This window comes from Sphaerodactylus townsendi, linkage group LG08 (genome assembly GCF_021028975.2).
Source record: "Sphaerodactylus townsendi isolate TG3544 linkage group LG08, MPM_Stown_v2.3, whole genome shotgun sequence".
Classification (NCBI taxonomy): Eukaryota; Metazoa; Chordata; class Lepidosauria; order Squamata; family Sphaerodactylidae; genus Sphaerodactylus; species Sphaerodactylus townsendi.
In genome coordinates, this window is record NC_059432.1 from 2,680,669 (window position 1) to 2,707,823 (window position 27,155).

At 48.6% G+C, this 27,155-nt stretch overlaps 1 protein-coding gene across 1 annotated transcript; it reads right to left on the reverse strand.

Annotated features, from left to right (window-relative positions):
- Positions 1 to 62: 62 nt before the first annotated feature.
- LOC125437751 (cytochrome P450 2J2-like) lies at positions 63 to 26,757 on the reverse strand. Its single transcript, XM_048505684.1, has 9 exons — positions 26,472 to 26,757; positions 25,647 to 25,809; positions 18,656 to 18,805; positions 11,769 to 11,929; positions 10,253 to 10,429; positions 9,152 to 9,287; positions 8,474 to 8,661; positions 5,101 to 5,239; positions 63 to 2,080 (listed from the first exon to the last, which is right to left on the reverse strand). The coding sequence occupies exons 1-9, from the start codon at positions 26,676 to 26,678 to the stop codon at positions 1,905 to 1,907; spliced, it is 1,497 nt and encodes a 498-aa protein (XP_048361641.1). The 5' UTR covers positions 26,679 to 26,757; the 3' UTR covers positions 63 to 1,904.
- Between the last annotated feature and the right edge of the window lie 398 nt (positions 26,758 to 27,155).

Sequence of the window (27,155 nt, forward strand, 5' to 3'; positions counted from 1 at the left end):
ACCTGGCTCTGTGCCTACAGCGAGATATTGAACAGAGACAAAAGAAAACATATGACATGCAATTCATATGACATACAATTTATTAAAAGCAGCTGTCAGAAGATATAAAAATGGTCGCTAGCTCAAAAGACGCTGGAAAAGAACTCAGTGGAGGAGGAATGTTGATGGCAGCAGCTGGGATGCTTCCATGGAACCTCCATTATCAGGGGCAGTTTGTTCCTGATGCCAGCAGCTACGAGGCCTCTGTGAGGCTTGTCCTGCAAGCTGATGTTAGCGGGGGCTGTTCCTGGCAGGGTCCTGCCCTTGTGGATGATACTTAGCCAATGCAGGGGATGGCACCCATCTTCATCTCTAAGCCACCCCAAGGGCTGGCAGGATGGGTAGAGAGACTGTTCCCCTAAAAAACAGGACTCCACCTACCAATGTTCTGTCTGGTAACAGTGGGGTGAAGCCATTCACTGATGGTTTAGGCCACGCCCCCATTAGTGCAAGCGGGGCTCTGGAAATGTGAAATGACAGGGGGCTGTCCTTCCTCTTCCCTCCAGGATTCACAAGCTCTGCTCCACCTTAAAAATAGAGCCATTCCACTCCTAATAGCATCAGGGTGGGGGTGAATGATTTTGCCCCACCAGAGAGAATCCACCTTCACGGGAAGTTCCAACCTGTCATTCTCCTTCAGTGGGGCTTGTCGTTCACTGACGGTTATATGCTCAAGCTATGCACCTGGGTGGGAAAGATCAATAGTAACTTAATTGAAAACCTTAATGTTTTCAATCATATTGTAATCTGCTCTCACCTTAGTGTTCCTGATGAACCACCTGCTGAAGAATTCTGTGATCAAAGGCTATATCAGCTGAAGCCTGGACATCTAGCCTGCAGTGACGCACAAATGTCAAAAAGGACAACCAAGTTGCAGCTTCGCAGATTTCACCAACAAGAGCTCTGGTAGCAAAAGCCTGAAGTCTGTGAGCCTCATATGCTAACTTTTTCCATCATGTGAGTGACCCGTTGGGCAATCAAACATCTCGCTTTGTTTTTCCTTACATATAGGACAGACAAAGAAAGAATTCTGGCCAAATAAAACTTTAAGGCTCTACGCATGTCTAAGGTGTGTGCCATTCCTTTTCTTTAGCATGAACTGGCTTAGAACAAAAAAGATGAAAGCGCCACAGGTTGACTTAAATGGGACCCTGGGTTTACCTTAGGGACAAATGAAGGATCCAATCACAGAATAACAGCGTCCTGGGTAAAGGTACATAGTTCCTCCCCCATGGATAGGGCCCTCCATTCAGAGACACTTCTTTCAGAAGTGATTGCTATAAGGAAGACACCTTTCAATTCAGGAAACTAATATCTATCTCCTCCGTATGTTCATTTGACAATGCTTTCTAGGCCCAGCCCAGACTCCAGGATGGGAATCTGTGGACCACTGGAGATGCCATATGCAAAGGGCCCTTTAGGAATTTTTCAATGATATCACTGTTCATCAGGTGTTTGAAACCTCTGCTCCCCAAACTTGTTGCCTACCAGCTTTCAAGCCCTAGTAAGTTCTTGGCATCTCTCCAGGATGGGATGTGGCATCTGTATCTTTGCCTTCATTGTACTTACTGTTAACTGTTCTTTCCTGGTTACTTACACTTGAGAGGGGTTTTAGGCCTCTTTAGTGGTTGTGAATAGAGGTCATTTTTTCACTGGTTTCTCTAGTGTCACATGTGAAATAATCACATTTAGAAGGCCTCTTTGGTTAATCAGTCAGATTCTGGTCTAACTATATGATTTCCTTTGTTTAAATTGCAGTAAATCCCCTCCCTTCACAGAAGCCAATAAACCCTAAGAGCAAGAACAGAAAGAAGATGATCAGTTAAAATTAATTTTAGGGAAAGCCATAGCAGAAATTGCTTCTTTTAACGAAGGAGTGCACAGATGCGGTAAGGTTGGGGGGAACACGTGAGTCCCCATTTGCAATCAAGGTTTAAGCTCACACCCTTTGGAGCCTGGAAAGTGAATTTCTGAAGGAGGGCGGTGAAGAAAACGAAGAGTTCCGTCCTGGCCAGCTGCTCCCCAAGACAAACTCGCTTTCCTGGAAGACAACAACAACAAAATGGTTATGTGAACTGCAAACTCCTTAGGTTTGCTGCAGCAACAACCGTAGCCCTAGCGGCAGAAAAAGCTTTGCTTCCCACTGTGCAGAGAAAGCACAATATTCTGCTCGACAAAATGCCTGAAGCCCAAGGCAGTTGGAGGGCCCCTGGAGCCAGAGGCAAGCGGCATTCAGAATCACTTCCTATTTTACTTCTAACGCAGTTCTGTTTGAATTGAATTCTGCCAAATTGCTTTCTTGCTGGTATGCGAGCTTTCTTTCCTGTTTGGTGACAAGGGGGCGAAACAGAACAAAGAGATCCTTTTTCTGTGCCCCCTCCTCTCGCTGAATATTTATTTATTTATTTATTTATTTATTTATTTATTTATTTATTTATTTATTTATTTATTTATTTGATTGATTGATTGATTGATTGATTGATTGATTGATTGATTGATTGATTTTTATACCGCCCTATCCCCGAGGGGCTCCAGGCGGTGTTTGGAATATTCAGAAGAGGGAGATCGCCTCACCCTCTTGGCTGGGGAATCATGTGATCTTGAACAGCTCAAAAATCGTCCCGAGGCCTTGGGTTCTTGTGGGGGGGGGGGGTGAGTTGGGCAGTCTCCCCTGTCATGAGATTAAGGGATTCTGGCCTTGTCACCCGCTCTTCTCCAAATCATTCCCTTGCATCTGCTGAGTCAACAGCACCTGGAGCAGAGTCGAGGGCAACAATCCTGCCCAATCATTATTTTGCACAGCAGTGGCGTTCCTGCCTAGGGACAGGGGGTACCCTATGTCCCCGGGCACCCCCCATTTGGTCACGTGGGGGGGCGCCAACATTTCAGGGTCGTTTGTGTGTTTTTAAATTTTTTAAGTGTTTTTTCACGTTCCGGCCTGCAGGGGAAGCATTTTTAAGGCTAGCGGCACCATGATTTCAGGGTATCTTCCAGAGACTGTCCTGATGATACCACCCAAAATAGGTGATGTTTGGTTCAGGGGCAGCAAAGTTATGGACCCCCAAAGGGGGTGCCCCATCCCCATTGTTTTCAATGGGAGCTAACCTGAGATGGGGGCTACCCATTTGAGGGACCATAACTTTGGTCCCCCTGAACATAACTTCACCAAACTTGGGCGGAATCATAATAATAGTTAACAGATGATACCCTGAAATTTTGGTGTCACTAGCTTTAAAAATACACCCCTTCCAGGCACCCCAAGAAATTTGCCCAAGATTCTTTGTTTTGCAGTGACTTTGCTCCATTGTAGCCAATGGGGAATTTCTGAGTGTGTAGGCAGGCTGCACATTTTTTAAGATAGAGGCACCAATTAGCCTCCTGTCCATTATTGGGAAGGTTTATACTAAATACCTCGAGAGATAGAGGCACCAGACTTTCAGGGTGGCTCCAGGAGGTCCTCCTGGTAATAGCATCCAGGTTTGGAGACCTTTGCTTCTGGGGGTTCAATTTTATGGGCCCCCAAAAGGCTTATTTTGTTTCCCCGCTCCTGCACATGAAAGCCTGTGGCTGAGTTCTCTCAGAACTCTCTCAACTTCCCCCCCCCCCCCACTCCAGAAGCAAAGCTCACCAAGCTTGGATGCTATTACCAGGAGGCCTCTTGGAGCCACCTTGAAAGTCTGGCGCCTCTATCTTCAAAAATGTGCAGCCTGCCTCAGAAATTCCTCATTAGCTACAATGGAGCAAAGTCACTGCAAAACGAAGAATCTTGGGCAAATTTCTTGGGGTGGTTCAGGAGGACCAAAGTTATGGTCCCTCAAATGGGTAGCCCCCATCTCAGGTTAGATCCCATTGAAAACAATGAGGGATGGGGGCATTGACCATTTGGGCGTCCATAACTTTGCTGCCCCTCGAACCAAACATCACCAAACTTGGGTGGTATCATCAGGGCAGTCTCTGGATGGATGCCCAGAAATCATGGTGCCAGCTTAGTTTTAAAAATGCGCTCCCTGCAGAGGCGAAAAAACACCAAAAATACCCCCTTAAAAGCCTGCAAATACCTTGCATTCAGCATTTGCTTCATATTTGGGCAGGACATAATCGGACAATTTTTTTATCCGAATGTGCCCACTTGCCCAGATTCCAGCATTATCTGCTATTTATTTCCCTCTTGAATCTCCAACCCCTCCAAAAGTGATGCTGTTTCAGGGTGGGGGAGAATCCCACCCCAACTGGCATCTCACTTTCTTAATTTTGTTTTAACCAGGGACCCCAGATTCTCCCTTTAAGGTAGATTTAAAAGAAGAATCTGAGCTCCCTAGTTTAAAAACACCATTGAAAGTGATGATGTTTGGGGGTGGATTCCACTGGAGATGATGCTGACATTTGTTTGGTAAATGTTTTGCTGGGGGTGATTTGTGAGAGATTTACATGCTTGCACAGGCTTGGAGTTGTTTCTCAGGCTAACAACCTGCCTCATAGGGTTGTTGTGATTAGGAAATTAGGAAAAGAGTTGGTGGGAAGAGAGCCATGTATGTTTTGCTGGGAGTGGGAGGTGTTTTGTGAGCTGGTACAAAAAATCATTTTTTGGTCATGGTGGGGGAGGGTGGCTGCCCATACGCCGGGCGGGGGGGGGGGGCGCGCCAAACTCAGGTTTTGTCCCCGGGCACCAGTTTGCCTAGGTACGCCCCTGTTGCACAGGAACCGGGGCTGTAGAAAATGGCGGTGGCGCCTTGTTGAGGCTTCCTGCCAAAATTGTGCCTACGGAATTAATGTTTCCCATACATCCCTGGAGAAAATGGTCGGAGGAGCTAAATCTCAGACCTAAACCATCAGTGAATGACAAGGCCCACTGGAGGAGGGGAGACTGCTATTGGGCAGCATCTTTCAGACTGGATTCTTCTTAACAGAGAAAAACCCGAAGATGGTGATGAAAGGTGGTGGTGTTGTTTTTAAACTCGTGTGCAATGTTTCTGGATAGCCGTCCCACTGAGCTCTTTCCGGGTTGGCTGCTTGGAGCAGACCCCTGCCCTTCTAGCTTCCGAGCATTTGATCAACTCTTACCTGCGGAGAATGGCAGGAATTCTTCCTTCTTCTTGAACTGACCATTTTCCAAGAAATGGTCAGGATTGAAGACATCTGGAGTTTCCCACTCCTCCTTATCAAACAGCACTGCTGTCAAGTAGGGGATGAAAACAGTTCCCTGAAAAAGAAGGAATGGTACAAAGCAGAAAGTGTGTTAAAACATCATGGCTTGCTTAGTGCAATGACCTTTACGTTCTGTGTTACTATTTCACCTGGCATCCTGCATGAGGATGCATTTGGGCTGAATTCAGATTCTCTGAATTCAGCCCCAGGAGCAGCAGTGGCGTAGGAGGTTAAGAGCTCGTGTATCTAATCTGGAGGAACCGGGTTTGATTCCCAGCTCTGCCGCCTGAGCTGTGGAGGCTGATCTGGGGAATTCAGATTAGCCTGTGCACTCCCACACACGCCAGCTGGGTGACCTTGGGCTAGTCACAGCTTCTCAGAGCTCTCTCAGCCCCACCTACCTCACAGGGTGTTTGTTGTGAGGGAGAAGGGCAAGGAGATTGTCAGCCCCTTTGAGTCTCCTGCAGGAGAGAAAGGGGGGATATAAATCCAAACTCCTCCTCCTCCTCCTCCTCCGCCTCCTCCTCCTCCTTCTTCTTCTTCTTCTGAAAATATCCAGGACATTCTGTTTAACCAAAACACAGTTCCCATCTCAAAATATTTTCAACAAATGGAACTGTTCACATTCAGGATTTATGTTGCTCCTTATACCTGGCATTCTTCATATTGATATGTGCAAGGTGAGAAGGTGACCCCGTCTGGTTTTCAAGGCAAGAGACTTCCCAAGGTGGTTTGCCATGGCCTGCCTCTGAGCTGAGAGACTTCTAAGAACACTTCTTAGACTTCTAAGGGAGGGAGTTGAGATTTAAGTAGATTTGTTTGTATCTTTTTTGTTTTGTTTTTGAAATGGAATTTTACAAAGATTTGAAAGCTTTCTGGTTTCTGCTATTAATGGATTACTATAATATGGATAACTTCTACAGTGTGGAATGAGTGGGAAGTCACAATGTGTAGTTTCTGGATGCAGTGTGTAAGGTGACTCGATCAACTTGGTGTTAGTTTTTGTTGGTTAGCTTTGTGTAGTTTTTGTAATTGTTGTTATAAAATTAATTAAATAATGTATTTTTCTTAAAGTTGACTGCAACAACTTCTTCACCATCCATATTCGGTAGATCTAAATAGGTACTAAAACAGAACTCTGAGCCTCCCCCACAAAAGTCTCCCACTAAAATCCCCGACAATTGCCCGTTGCTTCTAACCTGAGATGTTTAGACCTGACCAAATGTCTAGCTGAGCTCCGCTGCTCTAATCAAGCTGTGAAAGCCTCTGAACTAATTCTAGGATCCCAGGTGAAGAGCCACAGGCCAAGAGCCCTTTAGCCCCTGCCCTCCGCCTCATGCCCCCGCCATTCACAGGCTCACAGCCAGTGGTGGGATCCAAAAATTTTAGTAACAGGTTCCCATGGTAGTGGGATTCAAACAGTGGCGTAGCGCCAATGGGGCTGGGTGGGGCACGATGGGGGCGGGGCATTTCTGGGCAGGGCTGTGGCAAGGACGCAGCTGCTGCGTTGGTCCTTGGGCGGGAAACGAATGCACGCAGGCGCAGGCTGCCACGCACGCCGGTGCACCTCCTGCTAGACTGCTTCAAGTTCTGCACACTACTGCTGAGAGGAGGGGCGTAACTAAGGCAAAAATCACTTGGCAAAATCACCAATTAGTAACCCCCTCTCGGCACACACAAATAATTAGTAACCTACTCTCGAGAACCTGTGAGAACCTGCTGGATCCCACCTCTGCTCACAGCCCCCGCCTCTCACCACCCACAGCCACAACAACAGTCGAGGCCATCAGTCAGTCTCAAGCAAATAGACCTTCCTCACTGTAAGGGTCTGTTACCCCAGTCATCAACAAGACTCAGGAAGACTTCAAGAGCTTTATTGGAACTGTGTCAGCCCAGGCTCAGATAGCTGAAACTGGGGTTTGGCTCTCTGACCCCTGGTTTATACCTTACAGTAAGCTTCAACCCAGAATCCCCCCACCCTCGTATTCCCATAATATCACCATGTGAAAGAACGGTGGAAACAACAGCATTGTTTGGGACAGACAGTTCACTCCTTCAGGAAGGAAAGATAAGGACGAATGGCTAAGCTCTATTGAACTAGTTACATGCAAGCGGGGGGGGGGGGGAGGCCTCCGTAGCCTTGAGCGATGATAATGGCTGGGCCATCTGCAGCTGAGTTGTGGACGTGCAAACTGCCAAGCCCAGAATGGCACAGGCCTGATACTCGCTTAGCAAAAAGCTAGACAAAGGAACACACAGAACAGCCATCAGAAACCACACTCCAGCTGGCTCCCAGCACCAGTCGCTCGCACAGCACCCTCAGTTAATCCTCCCCAAGGCTCAGGGAACAGGAAGACAGCCAGCAGCTCTGTCCTCAGCTCTGTCTCCCAACCCCACTGACTCAATGGCGCCTCTGGCAGGGAGGAGCCTTGCAGTTCACAGGCCACTGTCAAGTGCATGCCAATACATTCTTATAGAAACAGTAACAGCAGGTTGTCCATGCAAAAAACACTCTGCAAAGGAAGGCTCAATCTCTGAGGGATGTTGGCCACTGGGACCCAGGAGAAACTTCTTCTGCAACTTTTGATGATATGTGCAGAATCAGGTTGTCTTAGCAGCACCAAGCCTTGACTTGACTCTGACATCCTTATGATGTCTCTTCTGGTTAAGATGGCAAGCCCAAGAAACATGGCATGCCTGTTTTTAGCTACTGCACTACCAGGGGGCTACCAGGGGGCAGGGGGTGCGCATTGCAACGGGTGTGCACCTGGGGGCGGGAACACACACCCGCGGCACCCCCCCCACACACACACACTTACCTTTGTTCACCCTAAAAGTGGTGATTGAAAAAGCGGCCTGTTCACATGAGGCTGAAAATGGCCTGGTGGAAACTACACTTCCCAGGAGACCTTGCGAGCCCCAGGGTCTCCTGGGAAATGTAGTTTCCACCAGGCCGTTTCCAGCCTCAAGTGAACAGCTACTTTCTCCAGTCACCACTTTCAGGCTGAACAAAGGTAAGTGTGTGGGGGGGGGGGAGGGCACTGCTGAGGGGGGGGCGGAAAATGCAGAGTGGGCACCGAGTGCAGCATGGCCCAGCTACGCCTGTGCTGTGACTGTAGTTGTGACTGTCGTATCAGAGTTGGAAAGGGCAAAGCGACAGAGCTACAGTGAACCATAAATAACATTTCTCCACTGATGGCTCTTTGAAGGATATGGTACAACTGAACGTTCAGATCTTTCCCTTAAAGTATTCCTTTTAAGAGTAGGAAACAGACATTTCTTCACTTACTTTGGGCAAACGGTATCCAGCCAGCGTGGTGTCACAACTTGTCATCCGTGGCACACCAAAAGGCACGATGTTGCTTTTCCTTTGAATTTCATGTACAACTGCATGGGTGTAGGGCAGGCGTTCCCTGTCGTCCATGGTAGGCAGGCCAGACTGGCCGATCACAGAGTCTATTTCAGCTTGCACCTTTGCTGTACACAAAACATGTATGATCAGTAGAAGAAAAAACAGTTCCTGAGCTATCAAGAACGATGAATGTGCCATTTTTAACCAATATAAGAAGAAGAGGAGGAGGAGTTTGGATTTATACCCTTCCTTTCTCTCCTATAAGGAGGCTCAAAGGGGCTTTCAATCTCCTTCCCCCCCCCCCCCACAACAAACACCCTGTGAGGTAGGTGGGGCTGAGAGAGCTGTGAAGAACTGTGACTAGCCCAAGGTCACCCAGCTGGCATACGTTGGAGTACACATCTGGTTCCCCAGATAAGCCTCCACAGCTCAAGCGCCCGAGCAGGGAATCAAACCTGGTTAGAGTACACCTGCTTGTAACCACTATGCCACTGCTGCTCCTTTAAGAACTTCACTGCTGTTAATATAAGTGCTAGTGTGGCACTTCAGATTTTAACACAGCAGAGGATGCCAGTTAGATAATGGAAGTCAGAAACCCATGACTGGTCCTTCTACCTTGAACTTCTGGATGAATGGCCATGTACAGCAAAGCCCAGCGCAGTGTTGTAGACGTCGTTTCTGTCCCAGCGAAAAACAGATCTAATGTTGAAGATATCAAATTCTCTTCATGGAAACTGGCAGCGGCCCCCTCCTTTCAAAGAAAAATTAGAAGAAAAGAAAATGAATCCAGGAGCGAAGCCGGTCACACTGACATCACAATGAGATTCCAGGGCTTCCAGTCACGCTGACATCACAGTGAGATTCCAGGGCTTGCTCAGGACCAAACAGGATCTTGGCAATAACCCTGAAAATGATGGACACAGCCTTAAAGGAAAAACCAAGCCAATTGATGATCAGATATTTCTGAGCAGAGTTCCACAGTCTGCTGAAGGCATCCTCGGGCATAGAGCTTAAGGCAGTGATGGTGAACCTTTTCAAGACCGAGTGCCCAAACTGCAACCCCAAACCACTTATTTATCGCAAAGTGCCAAAACGGCAATTTAACCTGAATACTGAGGTTTTAGTTTAGAAAAAACGGTTGGCTTCAAGGCACACGTTACTCGGGAGTAAGCTTGGTGGTAGTAGGTGGCTTTGCGTTAAAGCCACCGTGCAACTCTTCCAACGGGTGAATCACGACCCTTGGAGGGTTTATGCAGAAGCAAGCCCCATTGCCAGCAACCGAGCTTACTCCCTGGTAAAGGATCACGCTTTAGTTCTTCGCATGAAAATCAGTGGGGTTTAACAGCGCTTAACAGGGTTACCTATGCTGCTTCCCCAAAACTAGGTCTTAGGTTTAATGCTAATAATCAAGCCCAGCAGCCCAGTCCAGCCTAGATGTGTGGGGGGGGAGGGGCACTCTGTTTGCGCGTGCCCACAGAGAGGGCTCTGAGTGCCACTTCTGGCACCCGTGCCATAGGTTCGCCACCACTGGCTTAGGGGAACAGCGATGTAACAGTGATGTGTCATGTAACAGTGATGTAACAGAGAGAACTTTACTGACTTTGGCGTCACTAACACAAGGCAGGAAGGAACACTGGCCGCGGGAAATAAGATTTCCTACACACAGTTACGTTGCCTTCTAAAAAATAAGAAGTTGGCTGTATTTTGATCACTTACCTTCGCCATTTCACTGAGATAAGCATCAATGAAGTCCCTTGGCTGAGAGGGGTTCCAGTCTGCTTTGTGCTTTTCAATTATTTCTTTTATGAAGCATTTAATTTGATCCCAGTTTTTACGAAGTGTCTGATGGGGTCCTGGCAAGTATTTCATTATGGTTGGAAAGACATCGTACACCTGAAAAAACAGAAAATTAAAACTATTGAGTTTGCATGGAAAGAATGTAGAAGTTCTTGTAGTGCATTCAATACATGCAACTGCATACCACACATGCCCATCTCAAGAAAGGGTACAGCAGAAAGAAAAGACATTTTTTGGCCTGTTTGAGCAGAAAGGAGGAAACTGTGCTGTGAAGTGGCAGTGGGCATACTTGGCTTTCAGTCACAACAAGCATATACACTAGGGTGGCCAACCTATGGTGCTCCAGATGTTCATGGACTACAGTTCCCATCAGCCCCTGCTAGCATGGCCATAGATTGGCCACCCCTGATGTGTACATTTTAAATTTTACGTGAGTTCCCAGCCTTTCTGCCCACAACAGTTTCCATTGTCCTGCTCTCCTCTACGTTATCCTCCGAACACCCCTGTGAGGTAGGTTAGTCTGAGAATGTCAGCGTGGCCCAAAGTCAACCAGCAGAGCTTCTGTGCAAAGTGGGGATTCAAACATGGATCTTCCAGACCCTAGTCTGACACTAAACACTCTAAAATCACACAAAACAATCAAAGAGGCATGGTGGAATGCTGCAAAACACAGACGAAACCTCTTTAAGTGTTGCTTTATGTTGAAAGAAGAAGAAGAAGAGGAGGAGGAGGAGGAGGAGGAGGAGGTGTTTGGATTTCTATCCCCCCTTTCTCTCCTGCAGGAGACTCAAAGGGGCTTACAATCTCCTTGCCCTTCCCCCCTCACAACAAACACCCTGTGAGGTAGGTGGGGCTGAGAGAGCTCCGAAAAGCTGTGACTAGCCCAAGGTCACCCAGCTGGCGTGTGTGGGAGTGCACAGGCTAATCTGAATTCCCCAGATAAGCCTCCACAGCTCAGGCGGCAGAGCTGGGAATCAAACCCGGTTCCTCCAGATTAGATACACGAGCTCTTAACCTCCTACGCCATAGCTGTCTAATACGTTTTATTACCTATACACTTGCAGTTATATTTAATTTTGTACACTTATTAAACTAGCACATTAATTATCAGTTGGTATATTGTTGCTTTGGGCGTTTCTTCTGTGATTTACTCTAAACACTACCACTTGTCAAATATGTGGGCTGTTTCGCTGCAGTGAAGTTCAGAGAGAGTTCACACAATGCCTGCCAAGAAAATGAAGTCATGATGGAAAAAATGCTAAATCAAAAGGAAAGCATCGCGGGATGTGACTGGAAAGCCTGAATGGGAAGTCAGGAAAAACAGAAGAGAGTTGGAGCAAGAAGGAACAACATGAGGTGGGATTGTGTCCACCTGGCTGACTTCCAGGAGCTGATATGGGTTCTGGGATTCCACAAAATCTCAAAGAGGACTCACCTGACTCCAAACACTTCCTTGAAGGTAGAGTGCCTCATCAAGCAAATGCAGAAGCTTCCGGAATTGGCTGTCATGGTAATCATAGCGGTCCCCAAAAGTGACGGAACAGATGATATTTGAAACGGCGTTATTAATCTGAAAATGCGGGTCAAATGGCTGACCTTGAGAAGGGGAAATAAGTAGTTATCGCTTTTTACAAGAAAAATATAATGAAAAAAAAATGGTGAGAACGGTCCATTGGTTCACTTACCGTGAAGGGGCCTTCTCCTCTGGGGCGACGTGGGCATCTTGGCTGGGAGATTTCCTTCCCTTTGACCAGAGAGGCAGGATGTTGATTTTTTCCACTTCCTGTTACTCAGTCTCCATCTATGTTCCCCAGACGTCTCCTGACAAAGCAGTCACGATCTCCTATGTGCTAGAGGTAACAGGAAGAACTCCAACAACACGTTATAAATTTGAAACACCAGGAATGTTATGCGTGATTTTGGTCTTGGAGACTGAATGATCTTAGGGAGGGCCAAGATGCCCATGTCGCCCCACAGGAGAAGGCCCCTTCACGGTAAGTGAACCAATGGACCATTCTCCTGGAGGCGACTTAGGGCATGTTGGCTGGGACCTCCCCGAGCAATGTCCCTGGATTCTGGGTGGGAAGATCAGTCTTTGAAGATGTGTTCCAAGACCCTTGAGCCAAAAGCCGTTTCTGCGGCTGAGATTGACTGGATCTTGTAATGTCTGGTGAATGTCGAACTGGAAGACCATGTGGCCACCCGACAGATGTCCTCCACTGGAACTTGCCGTCTGAACGCTGCATTTGCTGCGGTGCATCTAGTGGAGTGTGCTATGATTCCCTGTGGGATTGGAATGTGTGAGGCTACGTAGGCCTCGACAATGCAATGCCTGATGGTACTGCTGACTGTTGCCTTGGACATCAGCGTTCCTGCTCCAGGCGCCGCAATATTGATGAACAAGCCCTCGGTCTTTCTGATGGGCTCTGTCCGCCGAATGAACTCTTTCAAGGCCCTGTGCACATCTAGGCCATGCCAGAGGACCTCCTTTGGATGAGAAGGCTTTGGGAAGAAGGTGGGGATGATGACCTGCTTGATGTGGAAGGAGGAACCCACCTTTGGTAGGAAGGTGAGGTCCAGTCGAAGTACCACTCTGTCTTTGTGGAACAAGCATAGATTGGGGTTGACCGACATGGCTCTGAGCTCGGAAACCCCGAGTGCCGATGTAATTGCGACCAGGAAGAGGGTTTTCATTCTCAGCCACTTGAGTGATATAGCGCGTATGGGCTCGAAAGGTGGCTTCGTGAGCGCCCTGAAGACCATGTTGAGCTTCCAAGAAGAAAACCTATGGAGAGTTGGGGGTTGCTGTTGCTGCATGCCCTTCAAGAAGCGGATGATGTCCGGGTGCCTAGAGATTTGGTGCCCTTGTGTTTTGGGCCATATCGTTGCGAGTGCCACCACCTGTCTGCGCAGGGTCACACTCCGGAGCCCCTTCTCATAGCCTGCTTGTAGAAACTGGAGGATCTGTGGGACCGAGGGTCTCACCGGGTTGATGTGGGCAGTTCTGGCCCACTTGACGAAGGCTCTCCATGAGCAGTTGTATATGTTGGTCATGGATGGCCTTCTAGAAGCTAGTATTGTCTCCGTGATCTTGTCTGAGTAGCCCTTCCTCTTCAACGCTTGCTGCTCAAGCGCCAGGTGGTCAAGCAGAACCACTGGGGGTTGGGATGAAAGACTGGTCCCTGGGACAACATGTCTGTGGGATTCAGCAAGGTGAGTGCTGGGGCAATGGATAGTTGTAGAATTGAAGAGAACCACGGTCGTCTCGGCCACCACGGCGCTACCAGAATGATCTCTGCCTGCTCTGTCCTCACCTTCTTCAGGAGCTTGGGGATGATTGGGACTGGTGGGAAGGCATACAGAAGGCCTTCCGGCCAGGGTGAAGTCAGAGCGTCTGTAGCTATCGCCCGAGGCTGGTGGAACCTGGTCATAAAGGCTGGCAGCTGGTGGTTTTCCCCTGTTGCGAAGAGATCCACTTCTGGCATTCTGAAGTGTCGTGCAATCTGCCTGAAGATCCATGAGTTGAGTTTCCACTCAGCTTCGGAGATCTGTTGTTGACTGAGCCAATCTGCTGTTGTGTTTAGGCTGCCTTGAATGTGTTCTGCTGTTAAGGATTGTAGGTGGGCCTCCGCCCAGGCCAGTACCTTGCTCGCCTCTTGGTGCAGAGCCGAGGATCTGGATCCTCCCTGGTTGTTGATGTATACTTTTGCTGTGATATTGTCTGTCCTCACCAGGACGTGCTTGTTCAGCAGCTCCTCCTGGAAGTTATTCAGGGCCATAAAGATTGCCCTGGTTTCTAGAATGTTGATGAGCAGTTGTGCTTCTGCAGCCGACCATAGGCCCTGTGCGCACCTGTTCTGGCTGTAGGCTCCCCACCCGCTGAGGCTGGCGTCCGTGAAAAGCTGTACCCTGTCCTGGGTCAGGTAGATCTTGCCTCCGGTGAGGTTGGCTGCCTGGGTCCACCATGTGAGGCTGTCCTTGAGTGACTGGGTCAGGGTGAGGGATTTGTCCATCTTTGACATTATCAGCGGCTGGTGTGGTCGCAGGAATCTCTGTAACGGCCTCACATGCATTCTGCCCCATTGAACCATGCCCACTATGGATATGAATAAGCCCATCAGGCTCGCTAGTTGCAGTAAGGAGGCCCTTTTGGCTGTGCGAAATGTTCTGGCCCGCTGTTGAATCTTGATTATCTTCGTTCGGGGCATGAATAGGGTGTTCTGAGACGTGTCTATCAGGACCCCCAGGTGTTTCATCCGTTGTGATGAAATGAGGGAGCTCTTGGTCAGTTTTATGAGGAAGCCGTGCTTGGTCAGGATTTCCTGGATTCTCTCGACTTCCCGCTGAGCCCGTGGCTCTGAGCTCGACCTGATCAGGATGTCATCAAGGTAGGGGTGAACATGGATTCCCTCCTGTCTGAGTGCCATAATAGGGGTGAGCAGAACCTTGGAGAACACTCTCGGGGCTGTTGCTAGCCCGAACGGAAGAGCCCTGTACTGGTAGTGTGCCCCCCCTGCTGTGAACCGTAGGTACTTGCGGTGCCTTGGGTTGATGGGGATGAGAAGGTAGGCCTCTGTGAGGTCTAGCAATGTCAGCTGATCCCCTGGCTGTAGGTTTTCTGTGATGGAGCGGAGAGTCTCCATCTTGAATCTGTGCACCCGCATGTGCTTGTTGACGTATTTGAGGTTTAGGATTGCGCGCCACTCCCCATTTTTCTTTGGCACAGTGAAGAAGTGGGAGTAGACTCCTAAGAATCTGGTTCTATGGCTCCTATCTCCAAGGGGTGTTGGATGGCTTGTTCCATCCTTTGGAGCATGTCTAGTCTGGAGTGGCGCTGAAATGTGCGGAACCGTGGCTTTGGTGTTTTTGCCAACTCCAGGAGGTAACCTGTCTCGATTACCTCCCTTGTCCGGCAGTCGATGTGGTCGCCCAGCCACACATCTTGAAAGTGATGCAGACGACCGACGACCAGGATGCTCTGGTGGTCAGCTGCGATTTGGTCCACCCAGGTGGAAGGGTTGACCGGTCTTCCCTCCAGGGCGGAAATTGGATCAAAAGGAGTTCGAAGCGTTGTTGTTAAAGTTGCCTTGCTTCCGAAAGGACTGGTGATGTTGGTGTTGTGTCCTCCAACTGTCTCTGGGAGGCCTTGGCAATGCCCATTGGGTCCTGAAGATGGTGTGCGATCTGTACGAGGAGGAAGAAGTGTCTCCTCTGATGTATCTGGGCAAGACCTTCCTGTTTTTGTTGTCCTTTGCCTCAACTAGGACGTTGTCCAGTTCCTGTCTAAAAAGTCTAGTCCCGTGGAAATCGTAGGTAGCCACCACCTTCTTGGAGTGAAAGTCAGCGGCCCAGGAGTGTAACCATGTGTGTCTGCGAGCCACCGTCGCCAGCACTGAGCAGCGGGTCACCATCATCATGGCGTTGAAGGTGGAGTCGGCTAGGAAAGACGTTGCAAAGAGGACCCTCTCAATGCTCTCTCTGATCCTCAGAGGGGATCATGTCCAGGAGCCTCCTTAGCCACAGGTTGGAGGCCCGAGCGACGGTCGCCGATGGGGCCAGAATCTTGGTGGCCAGGGCTAGCTTCTCGTGTGCGTTTCTCAGAAAAGCATCCATGCGGCAGTCCGTGGGGTCCTTCAGGCACCCTTCCCCATCCTTTGTCACTAGGCCCCCTGACTGGAGGGCCGCCACTGGGGCATCCACCATTGGTGTCTGCAGCATGTGATGAACGTAATCCGGGACTACGTAAAGCTTTTTGAAAATGGACGGAGAGCCCTTATTGGAACTGAGATCGGACCATTCCCTGCAGATCCTCCTTTCGAAATACTCTGGAAGTGGGAAAACCTCTTGAGGTTTTTCCTGCCTAGGGATAATGTCCTGTTTACCCTTGGGGCACCCCTTGATGGGTCTAGTGGGGGCCGGGGCTGAGGCTGAGGGATCCTCTGCGTCAGCTGGGTCCTGTAGTTCCAGCGCAGAAATGGTCTTGGCCATCAGTGTAGAGAGGTGTTCATGTTTGAAAAACCTCATAAAGCACTCACCGGATTCTATGGGGGTCTCCTCGGAATCAGAGAAATGATCTGATTGATTCCCAATTTCCCCCTTGCTGTAATCCTCTGAATCATCTCCTGGGATGGCCAGGGGGTCCCTCTCTGCCACGGGGCTGGGGGACCTGGATGGGGACCAGTGCCTCCTTTTATGTTCTGGGGGCAAGGGGGGTCTGGGTCTTTGACTGCGACCCTCCCTGCCCCTGTGGAACCTTGTAATTTCCTCTCTCATGGCCTCTCTAAAGAAGCCCATGAGTTCCCTTGGAGAGGTGTCTCTCCAAGAGCCAGGAATTGCCATGTTTGCAGGCAGTGATGGGGAGGTTGACCTGTCCTCCCGCTGGGAGGTTGCTCTGCCCTTCCGGGTGGTTGCTCTGCCTTCCAAAGAGCTTGGGCTGTGGCTTTCTGCACATCCTGCCCCCCTTTCCCGGTCTTGCCTGGAATCTGAAGCATTACTGCGGTCATCTGCCTCGTCTCCGGAGGGTGATGTCACTCTCGCCGAGGGTTCCCGCCGCTCTGCTCCCTCATCAGCCCTGCATGGGCCGGAATCATGGCACGGCTGACTGCCTGGCGCCGGGAGGTCATCGCGCTGCTGCGGTGCAGGGGAGTTGCCCTCCGCGGCCCTACATGGGTCGCTGGCGCTCCTGAGGGGCAATCCACCCGGCGGCTTATCCTGGCGAGTCCTCTTCAGCTGGGTTCCGCCGTCTCCTCTTGCCGCCGCAGATGGCTGCAGATGGCACCGTTTTCTTCGCTGCTGCTCCGGAGCTCTTGCTGGCTCCGGAGCTCTTCTGGGCAGCCTGTCCCCTTTCATGGGTGGCTGCCCTCGTCCCCTCTGCCGCTGACCAATGGAAGGTGCCGGGCAGGAGTGAAAAAGAACGGTGTGCTATGTCTGGGCGCCGGATGGGCAAGGGGAAACTCCACGTTCCGCTGGAGGATCCCTTGCAATCCGGTGCTGCTGAGCCTAGGGCGATCAAGCTGCACTGGTTCCCTTTCTGCTGGGTCCTGACACTAACTAAAAAAGCCTATATTGGCAATAAAAAACCTAAGCTGGCTGTAAGCCAGCGAACGACCAGCTCTCTCTGCGTAGGCAGGGACACTTCTGGGGAACAAAGATGGAGACCGAGTAACACGAAGTGGAAAAAATCAACATCCTGCCTCTCTGGTCAAAGGGAAGGAAATCACCCAGCCAAGATGCCCTAAGTCGCCTCCAGGAGAACTAACCTTTCTCAAGAATAAATTATTTAGTGACTATTTCAAGTTCAGTTGAGTTGTTCATTCAGTGACTATTTCAAATTCATCACAGAACTTTGCAATGCTGTTGCTACACACATGTCCCGGATTCTCCCTGCCCTAGCTAAGGAGGACAGGGGACGGGTCTCCGGAGGGATCGACCCAACCCTTCTGTCAGGCCCTTCCAGCACTGAGTTGCCACGCTCAACATGGTGGCCAGACCATGGAGGCCTTGTCAAGGTCTGAAGGACCTACCTGATCCTCAGCCCCTCACAATGAGACATTCAACATATCAGCATTTTCACCATAGCTACATTTTCCAATTGGTATCTGTTTCATTCTTAATTGTGCAAGGATTATTGGATGGCAGGAGTTCTCCAATGCACATACAGAGTTCTGTTCTAGCAGAAAACCCCACATGGACTTCAAGGTCAACAGAAGCTCTTCAAATTCCCCTTGTCGAGCCGCGGTTCTATGGACCAATTCACACGCTAGGTTTAGAAGCCTTTATTGATAGACATCAGTTGGCCAGAGGGAAGTCGCCAGTTCTGAGAACTGTCTCAAATAACCCAAATATATATATTAAAAACCTTTGCCTTTCTCCCTCCCAATTCCACACCTCCATTCCACACTGCTCAGAGCTCTACAGAAAGGAATGCAAGACAGACTCAAGGTCAGGAACACAGATAAAGGCACCACCTGGCCCCAGGTACACCTACTTTGTTAGCCAAAAGCTAAAGGAACCCTCCATCCCCATATCTGTCTCCCTTCACCCCTCGGTGTAGTCCTGATGGATTCCAGGCTCCAGCCTGACACCCCTCCCACCCCACAACTTTGGTCTGATGCTGTTATATTAACATGACAGAGAGCCCTTGTTACCTTTCCAGGGGGTCTCATTGTGCACATAGATCTTCCTTCCAGCATCCATCTAATGTTTCACTGTCAAGAGAGTATGTACACTCTGCAACAGGAAGTCACCTTTGGAACATTCTGCTCGCCTGCCTCCATCCGTGGAGTAGCCCCTCATACAACTTGTGGCGACTCTAGAGCTTACCGCTTTCATCTCTGATCACCTCAGTAAGGAACCGGGTCTCTTCTTGTATTCGGTGTTCTAAACTTCTCCTCCCCAAACCAAAGTTTCTGAGAGTTGATAAAGCAAATCGTCTTTGTTCTTTCCAGATGCTTCCATTCGAGTTGATCAACCCTGGGTGGAAAACAGCATTCTTTTTTTGTTATTGCTTTATTGTATTTACAATTATAAGTGTACACATATATCTCCAAAATAATATCACAATCTATTTACAACCTCTTGATATATTATATCATTGCCATATTATTCCATTTTCAACGTAACATACAAATGAATGAGCTTCCGCAATTACATACCAAGCTAAACCACAACATTTACTACCTTAATTTAATAATTATATTTATTTTGTATTTCTATTATTTCTTATACTTCTTAAATTATATCTAAGATTACATATTTTTGTTTTAACTTCTCCTCGATATGTTCAATCCATAATAACCATAAATTCTTAAATTTTTCATTCGTCTCCAACTTTTCGTATCCTGATAGTCTTGCTGTTTTAACTAGGTCCATTACTTTATGTCGCCACTCTAGTATCGAGGGGTGTCTGCTGACGCCAATATCTAGCTAACATGATCCTAGCCGCCGTTGATAGGTATTGAAATAGCGTTCTGTTTTCAGTTATTTGCCTATTGTCACACATTCCTAACAAATATAATTCAGGAGTGCATTTTATATTTACCTTTAGAATTTTTTGAATTTCCTCATGTACATCACACCAAAATCTCTTAACCTTTTAACATTCCCATAACATATGATATAAATTTCCTATTTCCAACTTGCATTTCCAACATTTGTTGGACGTACCGGTAAATTTAGCCAGTTGTTTTGGCGTAATGTACCACCTAAACCAAATCTTCTACAGATTTTCTTTAATATCATTACTGATAACATTTTTAAGTCCTGATTTCCATAATTTTCCCCATTTTTCCAGTGAGATTGTGTGACCAATATCTCTAGCCCAATTTATCATATATTCTTTTATTACTTCGTCTTCCATATCTAAATCTAAACACAAATTATACATCCGTTTAATTAGATGATCATTTTTTTCCAGAAGATTTAAGTAAAGTGTGTCTTTGAAACCTTGAGTCCACATTGGAGTCGATTCTTCCTTTATGATGCTATACACTTGTTGATACAGCCACCAATTCACTTTCCATCCAGCCATTTCTAATTCTTCCATCGTTCTAATTTCTACCCATGGTCCTTTTTCTGTCTGTACCAGTTTTAATAAATCATAAAGTTTTAACCAACCTTTCTCCAACACATTCTTATTTAAAAGAGCTTCATGGGGAGATATCCACCATGGCACGTTCCTGTACAATTTATTTTTATATTTGTCCCTAATTTTGTACAGAGTAAACCCAAAGGGATGCTGAAAGAATTGTTTGTTCAGCCTTTCTTGTGAAACCATAGATATGCATGTGTTCCATATCTCAGATCTGCCCCCTCAAGTGCTAATAGTCTCTTGTTTTTAACTAAGAACCAGTCTTTCAACCAGATCAGGCAGCATGCTTCATAATATAATCTTAAATTTGGAGCCGCTAGGCCTCCTCTCTCCTTATTATCTGCTTTTGGAAACGACCATGCACTTTTAAGGTGGAATTCCCATTCCCGTGAGAAGTTGATTTTTCTTTAAAAGCAAATGTGGCACTTTTCAAATAATTCAAAGCATAATCTACCGTTAACCCATCGCGGGCTTCCAAAACAGCAACGCAAGAATCACAGAGCTCTGGCAAACTGACAAAGCAAGTTAGAAATTCCTCATCTAGCAACAAAGTTCCTGTTGCTTGTATCTGATGTCTCAGATCCTCCATAATTTTCAAATGGCCACTTAAATTTCCATTTGGGGCCATTCTGCATGTATGCAGCTGCTTTCTGAGTGATCTTGATAGCGGAGTCAGAAGTGATTGATTCCATTTCTGATCTTGCTGTTTAGCAAAAGTGAAATTATGTTTTATTTCTTTATAAGTTAGATAGGAACAAGTTGTATTAGGTAGAATAGGAATTAAACTTGTGTTTGCGTCTGCATGGAACCTCCTTGGCTCAAGGCAGGAATCTACCCCTGCTCCACCTGGGCACAACCCTTTCATTTGCTTAAACCATGAATGGACGTTTGACAAAAGGGACCCCGGAAGAAGCGCCTCCATCTGCCTTAATCCCACCAGCAGGCAGATAAAGGTGCCATCGTCGTTAGGTTTCGTTTCCTGGCCCCAAGCACTCAAAGGACTCCTTTGTGTTTTTCCTGCCTGTGCCTACGTCATCGACTCGCCCGCTTCTGCCGCGAAATTCAAGAAGGGACTGCCCTCTGGACTCTAATAGGTTCCTATGTATCTGTAAATGAATGGTGGTAGGCTGTCCTGTATTCCCCCGGATTCCCGGGCGGGAGAAAGTGTATATAAGTTGTTGTAAAGCTGCTAGGCGGCTGCAGTTGCTGTGGTGTGGAGGTGCTGGCACGTAGGTCAGCATCTCAATAAACTCATTTTTATTTTTCACTATTCTCACTGTGTTAGGTCCTGTTTCTGTTCCTCTGTGCTGCTGAGAGCTGGTTGATCTGGGAGAATAAAAGTTACCCAGGCCGCGCGGTAACAATCTCACAAACTGAGGAGACTCAAATGCATATCTATCATTTAAAGATTTCCATAGAGCACAAGCAGAGTGGGAATTGATTGCAAGAGCAGCTTCAGTCTCATCCAATGATGAAGATATGAAAAGCACGGCTCTTTCATCATCTCGTTCAAAACAGGTCTTGGCTTGCTCACTGGCATCAGATCCAGGCGGATTGTCTGTTAAGACACATGCGATCTGCTGGACTCTCAAATTCTGCAGCATGCAGGTACGCCAAATAAGGAAATTATTTTTCTCTAGTTTTCGCAACGGTGGCAAACTGGGGGGTTGATTTACGTGACCTATATTTTCATTGCGTGTAGAAGAGGATGCGCTGTCTGCTGTGGACATGTTTGCTTCCTTCTTCTTGGTTTTCTTTCCCATCCAAAATCACCGACTGTAAATCCAAAGCACCTCCGACTGAGGCAGCAAGAGGAAAAAAAACTCCTTTTAAAAATCTGCACAGCAATCTCTTTGCACTTAAGCAAGGTCTCGTCACAGTTTGGCAAGCCTGCTGGGCCCGATAACCTATTGTTGGGGAAATTGCTTCCCTGTTTGAAGAATTAGCAGAGTGAAATAAGAGACCAAGAGACTTTTGCTGTGATTATAAAAAGAAGATAAAACTTTAACTAAATCAGGGTAGGGATACATGGAGTTTAAAACAATAAATCCTCACTATTCTAGCACAAACTTAGTTGCAGGACTTTGGCCCATGTGAGCTCACATGCAGCCTAGGCATTCACCTTTAAGGTGAATCCATGTTACAGGTACAAAAGAAAAACCTCCAGTGCTCTGTCTGAGTGAGACAAAGAAGATCAATTAACTTTATAGCCTCTGACCCACATGCTCTGTCTCACACAGGTGATGTCGGATTAACTGCCCAATGGCCTAATCAATGAACTAGTCGCAAGACACTGACCTCACTACCTAATTAACATGCACACAGTTAACCCTTTCTTGTCAGGATTGTGACAGACACTTGTAATTCCTAACAGGGAGAGGTGTCCCCTGTGCTGATTCGAGGACTGTCATGCTATTCTTGACACTATCATGGTATTCTTGATCAGATGCCACAAAAAAGGGAAAGCATTAAATTAGCAGAGGGGAAAGAGGCTGGATTGAGAGAAAAGAACTTGTTGACAGAAGACTTCCATCTGGAGTTCATCCAGGTGTTCCTAATGGGCCTGAAGGTCACCATCATTCACCTGATGCTGATGCAACTAGGAAACGGGTGAAAAGATTGGAGGAAGTGTCTAGACAAGCCAATGCAATCAGGCAGAAAGGAGAAAGAGAGCAGAAAGAGCTCAACAAGTTGAAGAATTCTGCCAGCGGAAGCAAGAAGCCCTGCAAAACCACGCTCGTGCTGAGGGACATGTGGAGTACTAAGACAAATTAGGCTTCAGAACTTGAAAGAAAGAAGAACCGCAAAGAAGCAGATTAAAGCCAAACTCTGTGGAGAAAAGAATGAAGCTGGAGATTCTCCTGCGCAGGAACTAAACGATGAAGCAGAAATAAGGAGTAAAAAAATTGAAGCGCTAAAGGCACGAGCAAATGCCCGGACTGTGGTTCTAAAAGAGCAGCTAGATAGAACAAAAAGGAAAAGAAGCTTATGAAAGAGAGAGGAGAGCTTGGGAGGAGCATCTTGCAGCCAGAGGGATAAATAGTCCTGTGGGAGTTGGAGAGTTAAGTCCCACACATGGCAGACAAGCTGGAGGTTCTCCCACCAGGATGATAAAGCCCAGTTCACCCCAAGTCATCTCCATGACATCAGCTTTGAAGGAAGTGAGTGCGGATGCAAATGCTGTCATCTCTCAGGAACCTTTGGCAGAAGTAAAACCTGATATGGCTGTTCAAAACAAGTCAGAAATACTCCGAAGACTGAATCAAAAATTTAAAGCCCAAGAAGATGTGAAAGAGCAAAATGAATTTCAGTGCACCTCTGAGGTACCTGTAGGTGATGAAAATAATCAGCCTAGAGAAGAAAAGTGTTTGATTTTAGCCGATCGCAAGAAGTGGGAGGCCGGGGCTCAACTTGTGGTTCCTCTAGCTTAGTTAACAATGGAAGGATCCTTCTCAGGGACAGAAGCACAAACAATTGGGAAGGTTATTAAAGTAGATGTAGCAGAACCCCAGCAAAAAGTCTGGGGGGAAAGCCCAACTGGTTCAGTATTGAAGATACCAGGGGAGGCTGAGTTGCAACTTCAGACTGACCTTCTAGATCGGTGGTTCTCAACCTGGGGGTCGGGACCTTTTTGGGGGTCGAATGACCCTTTCACAGGGGTCGCCTAAAACTCTCTGCATCAGTGTTCTCCATCTGTAAAATGGATAAATGTTAGGGTTGGGGGTCACCACAACATGAGGAACTGTATTAAATGGTCGCGACATAAGGAAGGATGAGAACCACTGTTCTAGATGACCTAAGCATTACCAATGAAATACCAAAAGAAACAGTCAGAGAGAATAGAGAAACGGAGAGAAGCAGTTGATGGTGGAGAAAAATCATCACCTGAAGGAGCTAACAGTGAAATTATAACAGCCAGAAGAGTTGCTGCACCAGAATTCACAGGCTTATCACTCGATTCTGGGCACCTGTCAGACCTCGAGTCCGAAAATAACAAAAACTGTAGATTTGTTTTAAAGTCTTTATTTTACAGCACAGGCCAAACATCAGCAAAGAGGAATCTGAAAATTCCTGCTCAAACCCACTGCCTGTATTCTCTACTGTCCCCCTCCCCCAGAGCGAAATAGCCTCTGCATTCCCCACTTCAAAGCACTACAAGCCTGGGAACAGTTCTCACACACACACACACACACACACACAGATAAGATATGTGACCAGGCTGTCCTGGGAAGGGGGGAGAGAGCCTCTCATCTGCAAAGTAACAAGCGGTAATAAACCATTCCCCCCTTGCCATGCCTGCCACCCGTCCACTGACAGGCACAGTCCTGACATTCCGCCTCCCTTAAGACTTCCCCCCCCCCCACAAGGCCGGTCAGGGTAAGCATGATGCAAAGCTTTCACTAGGTGAGGGGCTTGCACATGTTCTGAGTCCACCCATTCATTGTGCCCGACCAGGAAATGGGTCCAAGCGACTAGATACTGTAGACGGTTATGATGCACTCTAGAGTCCAGGATAGCATCCACTTCATGATGAGACTCGCCCCGCACGTGGATTGGAGCGGGTACCTCCGCCCGGGGATGCCAGGTGCTTTCTTGAAAAGGCTGCATCGGGTGATTTTGCTGACCCCGCTCCCTGCCTATGAGGCTGGGAGGCCTCCATTGCCATGGCCCTTTCTGACTTTTCCCTCTTCCGGGGGCCTTTTGCTGCTCCATCTGTGTCTCACCTCCTCCCACAGCCAGAAGCCAAGGGGAAGGTTTCCAACTCTCCTAAGATTAAAGTCAAGAAAGGGGAAGGGAGGGGGTGGCATGCAAGGGAGGGGAGGGAGCGGGCCTGGCATCTGGACCTAGCCCACCCACCCTAGGGGAGGGAGGGGGAGGAGAGAGAGGGGTGGCATGCAAGGGAAGGGAGGGAGGGAATAAGGGGTGGCATGCAAGGGAGGGAAGGGAGGGTGGCATGCAAGCGAAGTGGGGGAGGGGAGGGAGTGAGGGGTGGCATGCAAGGGAGGGGAGGGAGCGGGCCCAGCATCTGGACCTAGCCCACCCACCCTAGGGGAGGGAGGGGGAGGAGAGGGAGGGGTGGCATGCAAGGGAAGGGAGGGAGGGAATAAGGGGTGGCATGGGAAGGGAGGGTGGCATGCAAGCGAAGTAGGGGAGGGGAGTGAGCGAGGGGTGGCATGCAAGGGAGGGGAGGGAGCGGGCCCAGCATCTGGACCTAGCCCACCCACCCTAGGGGAGGGAGGGAGGGGGAGGAGAGGGAGGGGTGGCATGCAAGGGAAGGGAGGGAGTAAGGGGTGGCATGCGAGGGAAGGGAGGGTGGCATGAAAGCGGAGTAGGGGAGGGGAGGGAGTGAGGGGTGGCATGCGAGGGAGGGGAGGGAGCGGGCCCGGCATCTGGACCTAGCCCACCCACCCTAGGGGAGGGAGGGGGAGGAGATGGAGGGGTGGCATGTAAGGGAAGGGAGGGAGTAGGGGGTGGCATGCAAGGGAAGGGAGGGTGGCATGCAAGCGAAGTGGGGGAGGGAGGGAGTAAGGGGTGGCATGCAAGGGAGGGGAGGGTGGCATGCAAGCAGAGTGGGGGAGGGGAGCGAGTGAGGGGTGGCATGCAAGGGAGGGGTGCTCCAGCTGGAGGGGATGCTAAGTGCTCCAGCCGAGCCAGCTGAAGGGGATGGGGGAGGCGAACGGCTGCCGTCTCGGGACAGTAAGTTACACAATAAAAGAAACTCACCAAATGGTCCAAAAATCTCCTTGTGCAAAGGAAAGTGCGGCCGATCCACGAAATTTTCTCCCTGATGAACAAGAGCTTCCTTCACCAGAGGCAGTCCAGTGACAGCCACAGACCACATGTTGCCAATCTGCATACTGAAGATTTTGCCATATTTTTCTTCAAGCTGGAAGGAAAAATGACATAAAGGAGCTGAAAATCCCTTGTGAAGGTTGCTGCCTCTGGCTCCTATCCCTTAATTGGGGGGATTTAGGCATAAAACTCGTAATCTCAGAAAAGACCAATGCCTAGGAATGCACCAGTTTCTTAAAGTAGTTTCAAGCTGTTGTTTTAGGACAGACAAAAGAAAGTATTTTTCCCCTGGAGAGGGCACGTGGGAAGTAGTAAACAGCCATTCAGATATATTTTGTTCAACAAGTGTAAATGGTGAGTCCAGAGACTGTAGAGGCAAGATTAGAGTCCCATCCAAATTGAGCTTTTGCGAGCTTCAGCCCAGTCGGTGAGAAGCAGAAACACAGTATAATTCTAAATACCAGTTGCTGGAGATCAACTAGAAGCCAGCTAGGTTTCCCCTTCATGCTTCTGGACATGAATAGTCTTCCAAGAAGCATCTGTCTGCTGACTGTGGGGAGAACTGAGGGGCACCGGCAGTTGCAAGCAGAAGAAAAGAATCAATGTGCTGTATAAATCCTTGACTGTTACTTCCTGATCCCGACAGGTTTCACCTGTAGCTTCATTGGGAAATACATTGTAGCCAGGGGAAAGATCCAGGGCAAAAGCAAGGGGGAAAAGGTCCCAACAGGTCTGGACTCTTCCCCACATCCTTACCTTTTGCATACTAAGAAGAGGGTCCGTATAGGCCATCTGCAGGATGTTGCCCACAAAAGGAAGGGGCCGAGGCCCAGGAGGGAAATCCTTTGGGCGCCGACGTTTCCTGTAGTCGGCAACTACGAGAAGCACAGCCAGGAACAACAGGATCGCCGGCAGAGACGGCACGGCCTCCCGGAGGGCTGAGAGCACCCCCTGCAGCAGCATTGCAGCCGAGGAGGGGGCTACTCCAGACGGAGGAGGAGACCCCCACACCCGAGCGGAGAAGAGCAGCAGCCCTCCTCAGCAGAAGTGGAGTTGGAATTGTGTCGGAAGGGAGAGTTCACCAGCGGGGCAAAGTTCACCGGCTGGAAGTTCCGCACGGCACCCAGCCGATCATGCCTGCCACCTGCAGAGGGAGCGAGGGAGTGAGGAGGGAAGCCTGCCAAAGACTCCGCTCCGGCTGTCATTTCACCTCTCTGCTTTCGCTTCTGCAATATAAACATCCTTCCCGTAGTACAGAGTAAAGAGAACTAAGCATGTACAGTCCCCAGATGGAGGCGCCTCCTGAACTCCGCCATAGAGGGATTTAGTTGCTCTAACATTTTGCTGAGATGGAAGAATTCTCTCCTTGTTTGCAACTCAGGCACCATTTGCAACTAAGAATTGGGCCCAGCTGCAATGTGAGGTAATCGGAAGTAACTC